Source organism: Carlito syrichta, unplaced genomic scaffold, assembly GCF_000164805.1.
Source record: "Carlito syrichta isolate Samal-C Ts95f unplaced genomic scaffold, Tarsius_syrichta-2.0.1 Scaffold309717, whole genome shotgun sequence".
Classification (NCBI taxonomy): Eukaryota; Metazoa; Chordata; class Mammalia; order Primates; family Tarsiidae; genus Carlito; species Carlito syrichta.
In genome coordinates, this window is record NW_007253813.1 from 139,553 (window position 1) to 149,692 (window position 10,140).

A 10,140-nucleotide genomic window follows, 5' to 3' on the forward strand; every position below is an offset into this window, starting at 1 on the left:
CTGAGCCACTGAGCCTGGCAAAACTATTGTTCTTAATCTTCACTTTTGGCTGGGCTCAGTGGCTCAGCCTGTAATCCATTTTGGGATTTTAAAGCATGTTGGGAGGCCGAGATGAGTGGATTGTCTGAGCCCGTGGGTTTGAGACCAGCCAGGGCAACTTGGCAAGACCTCGACTCTACAAAAATTAAAAATGAGCCAGGCACAGTAGCAGGCACCTCTATTTCCAGCTACTTGGAAAGTTGAGGAGGAAGGATTGCCAGAGCCCAGCAAGTTGGTGCTGGGGTGGTGGTGAGTGAGCCCCTGGCCTCCAGCCTGGGCGATGGAGTGAGACTCCAACTCAGAAAAACAAAACAAAAACTTCACTTTCCATAGCTTCTGGTAGCCACGCCTGAATTGTTTGGACATTTGTCTTTCTACGTTTCATCAGAAATCCAGTTGCACTTTTGATATTTCTTAATAACATCTAGCACAGTGTCCTGTCCACAGAAAGGACTTGATAAATAATTGTTGAACAGATAAATGAAGAAATGGGAAGATGAGTGAATCGGTAAGTGGTTTGCCTGAACATTAACCTACATCGAATTACTCAATTATAATTGTCAGAGCAGTTTCTCACTCTTTCCAGAATCAATTTGTGTTCTTTAGTCATCAGACTTCTTCTGAGTTCTAGAAGTCATCCCACAGTGTTTCTGAGCAAAATGATCATGGCTTATTGGTTGGATTTGACAGAAACATGACAGGTGGCAGGTCTGGCCCTCCTCTCCTCGGCAGAGACGGCCCGGCTGTGACTTCTAGAATGCTAGGCCGTGGACTCTTGCCCACCATCCTTCTAGAGCAGCGTCTTAGGCAACCGGGGCGATTTGTTTTTTCACACAGTTGTCCTCCACACATTCTTTTGCCTGGATTTACAATTCTAATTGTATCTGTTTGACTATTTAAGTAGTTTTCTTAGTGTTGTTGTTAGTTTCCTAGAGTCATGGGCTTCCTTTCTTTCATAGGTGGGCACGTGTCTGTTTCCTATTTTAATGCATCTTTGCTTTTTCTGGCATCCCTTCTAACCCTGTCTCAAGCTCCTTTTGTTTTCCCCCGTCCTCTCTAATGAACTGATTTTGCGTTTGCGCCCTTATCCCGTCTGGATCTTAGCCTCAGTGAGTGGCTGTGCTTTGCTGGTCCATTTTTATTATTGTTTTTATTAAGTAAAATGAAGAAAGAATCCCCTGAAGCCTCTCACATCTCTGAAAACCGCTTACTTAGCTGGGCTGGCGCTTGTTTGTTCCATCAGTCTCACCACAGCCCAAGTCCCCACCAGCTGCTTGAATTGGTTTTGTGCTGATGTGTTGGTTCTGTTATGTCTGTTGTGCCTCGTGGTCCCCAAGCCCTCCAGTCCGCTGGGACCACATGTTCCTTCATTATCCAAATAAGATACCTCTCCCCGCACCTCACGCCCCTGAGGGAGATAGCTGTGCAGCCACCCTGTTTCTGCAGGTGGCCGAGTCCCTTGATTTGCCTGCTAATTTCTTGCCTGTCCCCTCTTGCTCCAAACCCCAACCCCATTTCCAGTGACCCCAGCTTCCTGCCAGCCCCATCCGTGCCCCTCTCAGGTGTCCTTTTCCCCCCAATCACGAATCTCTCCCTGCTACCCCGAGGCACACCAGAAGCAACGGCACCCTGCCCAAGCCTGCTTTCTGATCATGGTCACTCTGGCGAGGACCCTCCCTGAGTGTCATGGATTTATCTTGCTTTCCTAGACAAAAGAGCAGTTCTCCCCGAGACTACGTGTGTGTCTCCCTCAGAATATGAGATGCTTACAGCCAGCAGGGGTTTTAAAAATGTCGTTTCTCCCTTCCTGATTCATTGCCTTTTGGGTATTTTATGAAGCTGAAATGCACCAGCAGAAGTCATGTGCCTTCTGAACAGTAGTGCGCTACACAAATAAAAGAAATGACTGCTGTCGTACATCAGAAAAACAGCGTATTTTATTTTCTTTGAAAAGAATGAGGACTGACCACACACGGTGGCTCAAGCCTATAATCCCAGGACTTTGGGAGGCCGAGATGAGGGGATTGCCTGAGCCCATGGGTTCGAGAACAGCCTGGGCAGCTTGGCAAGATCTCACTTCTGCACTAAATCAAAAAATTAGTCGGGCATGGTGGCATGTGCCTATCATCCGGCTACTTGGAAGGCTGAGGCAGAAGGATCACCTGAGCCCAGCAGGTCGACGCTGGGGTGGCCATGAACGTGCCACTGCCCTCCAGCCTGGGCCTCGGAGTGAGACTCCAACTCAAAAAAAAAAAAAAAATGAGGACTCAGCACACAGGATATTCAATTTTGGTTTTCCAACCAGATTCTTGTGTACGGAGAAAAATGCAGACACCTAGGGATTTTTATTTATGTAAGCAAGAGAAGAAGCCACGGCCTCGCGAGGGTAGGGACTGCAGGCACACGTCACAGTCTTGGCCCTGAGTCCTTCCGCGTTTCTGGATCCTCATGGGGATGTCTGAGGGGGAGGAAGGAGCCTGGAGCCACAGGAGCCATTGCTGAGCCCGGAGGAGCCCTGGAAAATCCTGGGATTGAGCCCTCTATGTGTTTCCAGCAAGTATACCGGGTGCATGCCCCCTTGCAGATTTGGTCCAGGTCTTGACTGCCACTTTGCCGACCACCAGGGCTCCCTTGCAGCCTTGGTCCAGCCTGCCCACGAGCCTGGGGGTCAGATCTGTGACGTGTGCCCTCCTGTGTTGTGTCCAGGGACAGGGCGCCTTGTCGGAGAGACTGCGGAGTTTCAGCATGCAGGACCTCACCACCATCCGGGGAGACGGCACCCCTGCTCCCGCAGGCCCACCCCCCGCGGGGCCTGGGCGAGCCAGCGGCAAGCACGGTCAGCCTAAGATGTCCAGGAGTGCTTCGGAGAGCGCTGGCAGCTCAGGTAGGTGTCTCTTAACGTCCTCCTTGCTTTCTGGCCCTTGGGCCTTGCTTTCACAGAGAGAGGCCCTGTCCACCATGTGGCATGCAACCTGGCTCTTGCCCCGTGGACCTGCGACCCACAGGGCTGTCTATCCAATCATACCAGACCAGCGAGGAGCAGAGCACCACTCATGCCAGGCCAGGAAGGTGGCCTGGCCACTCTGATCAGGGACAAGGTTAGATCACCTTCACTTGCCTCCTCCCTCTGATTACCTGGGAGTTGGGAGGAGTTGGGGACAGTGCCTGGGCCACACGCAACTGGGCCTGGACCACAGGTGCGTTCTCTGTTCTCCTCCTCCCTGAGACCACGCGGCTAGGGATTCTCACCTGTCTTGAGCACCTGAGTATCTCTCCCACCCACCCAGGGCCTATGGCTGCCATGAACCCTCTTCCCTGTCTGGATATCGGCTGTCCTTTCTCTTACTCTGCCATCTCCTTCTCATCCCTGTCCCTCCCAGTCACCTCGTACACCCCCAGGCCCCACATACCAAGGGCCACACTGGCTGTGGGGTCTAATTCCTGTGGAACCCGGAGCCTTACATTGACCGCACCTCTACCTCGGCATCTAACTCTGGTTATCAAACGCCCAGCATGAGGTTGCCAGTGGCAGGACTGACCTGGGGGCCTTGCTAAGCCTGCAGAGTCCTGGTCCACCCCCAGGAGCTTCAGGAGGTCTGGGGTGAGCTGCAGACTGTGAGGTTGTGAGGTGCAGCCATGTATGGGACCCCCAGCATTGGATCTGCAAGTGTAGGCTTCGGGCTCCTGGCGGGTAGGGGTATGGGCTGAGGACTAGGGAGCTGGCCAGGACTCGTAGCTTTCCAGACGGCTTCTTGGGGACATGAGAGGGGCCTTGGGTCTCAGGAGCCAAGCACGGCCGCTGCCAGGGCTGGCGGTGGGGGTGCAGGGGACAGTTCTGGATTGCCATTTCTGTCCTCCCTGTTAGGGGATGGATGGGAGGCCAGACAGTTTTTTGGAATCTGTGGCTGCGCCACGTGCCTGGTGGCTACCCTGCCCTTAAATACACAGGTGAGGACATCTGGCTACCTGCGACGTGCTGTGAGGTGTGGCCTGCAGGGGACACCTTGGCCAGAGCCTTTGTCTTGAGAGTCCCCTTGACTCATGAGGGTCTTAGACGTGATGGAAAAGCGTGAACCCTATTGCTGTCCAGGGAATAACAGTCCATCCGTTTCCTCCCCTCACAAAAATGTCCCCTTTCCTTCCCCAGGTTTGAAGACTGTGGTTTTTCTGTCAGGAGGTGTTCCTGTCACTGCTGGCATCAGGGCAGGGTTAGGGAGGTGGAGGCGTGGCCGTGAGGGGTGAGGAGGGAGTGATCTCAGGGAGGGACTATTTCCTGAGGGATCCCCCTTCCAGAACTCAGAATAAAATCCCAAAAGTCCAGGCTGGAAGGGGCCTCAGGGGTCATTTGGTCTAACCCTCTGGTTTTACCAGTGAAGGCACAAAGGTCCAGGGAGAAGGACTGGCCAGGCCACCCATGGGGGCTGTAGGAAAACTGTGTCCTTGGTCACTCGCTCTTCCAGGCTTCATAAAGCATCTGCAGTGTCTGACCCACTGGGACTGTCCCAGAAACAGGGGTACAAAACAGAATTGGGGATCACCCCCACCCCTGAGCAGCTCATTGGCTACCGAGCGTCACATGAAAGCTGTCACTTGGAAGAAGAAAAGACCCCCATCAGTGAAACCCTGGGACAGAGCAAGACCCGTGGGTGACGTTCTAAGGTTATACAGTCACTTCCTCTCTGTGTGACCTGGACAAGCTGTTTGCCCTCTCTGTGCCCCAAATTCCCTATCCACACAGGGAGTGGGGCCCACCTATAGAGTCGTTGTGAGGCCTCAAATGAAATAAGTCATGTGAAAGCGCTCAGGAAGGTTGCCTGGCACCAACATGTGACAGCTGCTGCTGCTGCTGTTCTCTCTGGAAAGCACTTTGTGACACGGCAAGGGTCTAGGAGAGAAATGGGCTGCCTGCCATGTGAGGTATGAGAGCCCTGATATTGGAAGGGCCCAACCCGAAGTCGGGTGGTCAGACTTGAGGGAGGGATTCCTGCTTTGGCTGGGAAGTGGGCCCAGGGAGCCCTCCCTTTGCCTCTGAGCGTCTGTGCAAGTCGAGGAGGCAGGCTCAGAAGGTCATGCACTGTGCCGAGGTCCCAGCACTGGAACGCAGGCCTCTTGCCTACACTGTGGATTCTTCAGGAGTCTCAGGACTGGCACATGGGGAGCTCGGCGGGGTCTGAACCGTGACGGGAGTGACTCTGGGCCTGAGCATCTTCTCAGCCCAGCACCAGGTAGAAGAAACTTGGGGAGGATTTGCTTTGACATCGTCCCTGCCGCCCTCCATCAGCAGAGAAATGTTACAGTTGGGCCGAGTGTGGTGGCTCAAGCCTATAATCCCAGCACTTTGGGAAGCCGAGGTGAGAGGATTGCCTGAGCCCGCAGGTTCGAGACAAGCCTGAATGGCATGGTGAGACCTTGTCTCTACAATAAAATTAAAAAAGAAAATTAGCCAGGCATGGTAGTGTAGGCCTGTAGTTCTGGCTGCCTGGAAGGCTGAGGCAAAAGGATCACCGGAGCCCAACAGGTCGACACTGGGGTGGCGGTGAGTGTGCCACTGCACTCTGGCTTGGGCAACAGAGTGAGACTCCAACTCAAAAAAAAAAAAAAAAAAAAAAATTACAGTGACATCCCCTGCCATGGCCCTGTGAGGCAGGGTGGAGAGTTCCAGCAGTCATGGGCTAAGAGAATTGGCTGTGCTACATAGTGACCTGGTCCTCCTCACTGCCTGTCCCCTTGGCCTTAGCACCTGCCAATTAGGGGGCAGAGAAGGGAGGTTCTGACCCAGCAGGGAGGCCAGGGACAGCACCGCATGCTTTCCAGCTGTTCTAGAACCTAAAATAAAAGCCAACTCAGGAACAAAGGTGAAAAGGGGTCCAGGGCCCGGTATGGGACAGAAGTGCTCCGGTGGTAGGCTGGGGGTGGTTGTACCCCTGAGGAAGGACCTGGCACCTGGGAGAAGTCTGGCCAAGGAAGCCCAGTCTTACAGGGCTGGCGTGCCCCTCCCAGCTCAGTCCCTTTCTCTCTTGGACACTTGCAGCTCCTGGTGTGGCCTTGAATGCAAGGCCTTGTCAGGTAAGCAAAGTTCCCCAGAGGAGGGGAGGAGACCAGGCTCCATCCTGCTGGGTGACGCTGGGCCTTTGCACACACAGCACATGGAACCCAGTGAGGCACACACAGCACATGGAACCCAGTGAGGCACACGGGTTCGTGCTGGGCCTAGATTGAGCCTCAGAACTTTTATCAGGATACCCCAGGTAGTCACTACCAGAGGATTTACCTGAGCACAGAAGACAGACCCAATTCCATTCAACTTTCTCTTTTGCAGAAGGGACCCAAAAAGCCCTCTTCAGCCTATATCTTAGGGTTGTAAGCAAACAAGATTATTTGCAAACCCTGGGCAGCGGTAAGAGTTAAAGACAACCTGGGAGGGGTGGTGGCTGCACTGTGGAGTTTTGTGCACCGCCGGAAGTAAAAGATTCGTGTACACAGCAATGTGGCCTGAAAGCATGACACCCAGATGCCTGGTGAAAAAAAATGCAAACAGAATGGAACTGTAATGATTTATGTAAGGTAGAAATATATGCTGGTCATGTAAAATACCAATAAGGAGTTGGCAAGAATACAGTTAAGCCAAAAGTTGCGCATTAAAATATCACTGTTGGGCTGGGCGCGGTGGCTCAAGCCTATAATCCCAGCACTTTGGGAGGCTGAGGTGAGAGGATTGCCGGAGTCCGCGGATTCAAGGCCAACCTGGGCAACATGGTGAAACCTCATCTCTACAATAAAATTAAAAAAGAAAATTAGACAGGCATGGTAGCGTACGCCTGTAGTTCTGGCTGCTTGGAAGGCTGAGGCAGAAGGATCGCCGGAGCCCAGCAGGTCGACGCAGGGGTGGCCGTGAGTGTGTCACTGCACTCCAGCCTGGGCGATGGAATGAGTCCAACTCAGAAAAAAAAAAAAAAAAAAAAGGCTTACGCCTATAATCCCAGCACTTTGAGGTGAGAGAATTGCCTGAACCCACGGGTTTGAGACCAGCCTGGGCAACTTGGCAAGACCTCATCTCTACAATAAATCAAGAAAAATTAGCTGGGTATGGTGGCACATGCCTATAGTTACACCTACTTGGAAGGCTGAGGCAGAAGGATCACCTGAGCCCAGCAGGTCGAGGTTGTGGTGGCCGTGAGCATGCCTGTGCACTCCAGCCTGGGCGACAGAGTGAGACTCCAACTAAAAAAAAAAAAAAAAAAATTACAGTTGATGTTCCTTCAGGAGAAAGAGAATGAGAGTGGTATATGGAGCTATAAGTCATGCAAATGTCCATCCAAAGTGAGAGAAAGGGGCTAGGTGTGGTGGCTTATGACTAATTCCAGCACTTTGGGACTCTGAGGTGGGAGGATTGCTTGAGCCCAGGAGTTCCAGACCAGCCGGGGCAATATAATGAGACCTCATCACGACAAAAAAATTACCTTGGCATGGCGGTGGCAACTGTAGTCCCAGCTACTCAGGAGGCTGAGGTGAAAGGATCACCTGAGCCCAGGAGGTTGAGACTACAGTGAACCATGATCGTGCCGCTGCACTCCAGCCTGGGTGACAGAGGAAGACCCTGATGACTTAAAAACAAAACAAAAACAATAGTGAGAAGGAGGGTCCCGTGAACCAGTGGAGACCATTTGCTGTGAACTGGGAAGGGAGGTTCACTCAACATTCTGCATCCCCAAGAAGGGAAGGAGGATACAGGAAAAGGAGGAAGGAGGTGCTTAACTATCTCTGCATGAGTACTTAGCTGTGTAAGCTCCTGGCGGGCACATGTGTGTTCTGTGCCTCCCTCTGTAACTGCCTCTACCCAGTGTGCCCGCCACATGCTAGGCACACAGAGGCCCCTACATGCGATCTGGGGAAGATACAGGGTCTGGGCTTTGGAGATAGGAAAGGCAAGTCTTTCCGGCTGCTTTTGGTACCCAGCGTGGGACTGGACAGTGCGCGTGACCCGACCCTCTCACCTGCCTCAAGTTTTCCTCCTTGCTTGAAGGGTCAGGGCGGGCAGGGCCTGACAGTGCCCTCCCTGCGGAGTGAACCGGGAGGCAGTCAGATTCCATACCTTGAATGCCTGGCAGTGGACAGCAGGAAGGCCACGAAGAAAGTGGGAAGAGTGATCCTGGCCATCTGTGGACTTGAATTTCCCAGTCAGCGTGTATTTAGTGAGCACCTACTGTAGGCCAAGGCCCAGATGTGCACCCAGACGGATAGAGTGTACAGGGCGGCAGCCAGCCTTTGGCCCAGTGTCCAGATGCTAAACACTTTGGGGTTCAGAGGTCTGTATAAGGAGGTTTCCTGGAGAGCATTCTGACCTGGAAGGGGTACAGAAGACGGGGCTTCTGGACAGGGCTGCTTGGGGTTATTTCCCAGAGGAAGCTTTGACTCCAACCTTTCCTTCCCTAGGGCCACAGGATGCAAAGACTGACCTTTTGGGGCCAGATGAGGGTATTTTCTAGTACCTGAGAGGAAACTGAATCTGAGATGATCCTCCCTCCCACCTTAGGGTCTCTACAGAGACCCACATGCCTGGGATCCCTGTGTGGTCCACACTGGGAGGCCACACCTCTCTAGGGCCTCCCGGTCTGCCCGGGGCTGGTTCCGGTGGAGCGGGGGGATGTCACTGATGGTGCCCCCACCCATTCCCACAGTGTGTACCTGCTGCTCCACCTGCAGGACCCGGAAAGGTGAGTAGCAGCCAGCCTCCCATGGCGTGCTGGGTACTCACCTTGGCACCTGCCCTCGGGGCTCGCTTCCAGCTGCATGGCCACGGGAAGGGCCGGGAGGTCAAACCCTTAAAACAGCAGGCACAGGGTCTTGCAGTATCTGCTAGGAATTTGGGAGCGGCTGAACCGAGTGGTTCCGGCCCCTGGTCTCTCAAGGGGTTGCTGTCAAGGCGTCGGCCAGGGCTGAGTCCCCCAAAGGCCCGACTGAGCTGGACGATCCATCTCCAAGACGCCTGTCTCGTGGCTGTTGGCTGGCTGGACACCTCAGCTCCCTGCCACGTGGGCCTCTCTCTAGGGCTGCTTGAGTGTCCTTGCCACACGGCAGGTGGTCTGGCCCCAAGGGAGCAATCCAGCATGGGGGGCAGGCAGGAAGCCACCGCACCTTTCCTGACTGAGGCTTGGAAGTTACGCTCGCCTCTGCGGCCTTATTCCATGTGCTGGAAGTGACGCTTCCAATGTACAGTTTTTAGTATTCATTTCACAATCATTTCTGAATACAAGTTATGGCCAAGTACAAATTATGGTATCTATTACTTTTTAAATGGTTTTAATTTGTATATCTTTTGGACACGTATCTACCTTAGATATTAGGCTAATTTTAAGTGGTTAAAGTATTAATGATGCCAACTGTCAGGGTGATAAGAATCAATAAATTGACTTGGGGAAAAAAAAACCCAGCCCACACTCAAAGGAAGGAGACTTAATCCCCGCCTCTCGAAGCGGGGAGTATGAAAGAGTGTGTGGCGATATTTTAAAACCAGCACAGGCCGGGCGTGGTGGCTCACATCTGTCATCCCAGCACTTTGGGAGGCTGAGGTGAGAGGTTTGCCTGAGCCCAGGGGTTTGAGACCAGCCTGGATAGCTTGGCAAGACTTCACCTCTACAATAAATCAAAAAATTAGCTGGGTGTGGTGGCACATGCCTCTGGTTCCAGATACTTGGAAGGCTGAGGCCGAAGGATTACCTGAGTCCAGGAGGTCGAAGCTGTGGTGACTGGGAACGTGCCACTCCACTCCAGCCTGGGTGACAGAGTGAGACTTCTACTCAAAAAAAATAAAATAAATTCAGCACAGGGTCACATTTCCTTGTGCTCTGGGTGGTGAGGACCCAGGAACTTTCTTAAAGGGCACAGCCCTGCAGTTCCAGGGGTTTCTGTTCCTGTGTGCCAAGGGAGCCCTGGTCCCGCTTTGCCACTCACCAGCTGTGCCACTGCGTGAATCGCCTAACCATGCCGAGCCTCTGTTTCCTCATCTTAAAGTGGAGATAAAGATGCCCGCTTCCCCACCGCCCTCGCTGTTTGTGAAAGTGGCCTTGAAAGGGCCACGAAAACCCTTGGCGGGGGGGGGGG

The 10,140-nt window shown here is 53.2% G+C and overlaps 1 protein-coding gene across 1 annotated transcript in view; it reads left to right on the forward strand.

Annotated features, from left to right (window-relative positions):
- Positions 1-10,140, forward strand: part of REEP1 (receptor accessory protein 1) — a 74,002-nt gene that overhangs the window by 53,537 nt on the left and 10,325 nt on the right. Inside the window, exon 8 of the mRNA XM_021717368.1 lies at positions 2,746-2,923. Within this exon, the coding sequence (XP_021573043.1) occupies positions 2,746-2,923 (178 nt within the window). The remainder of the gene's footprint in view (positions 1-2,745; positions 2,924-10,140) is intronic.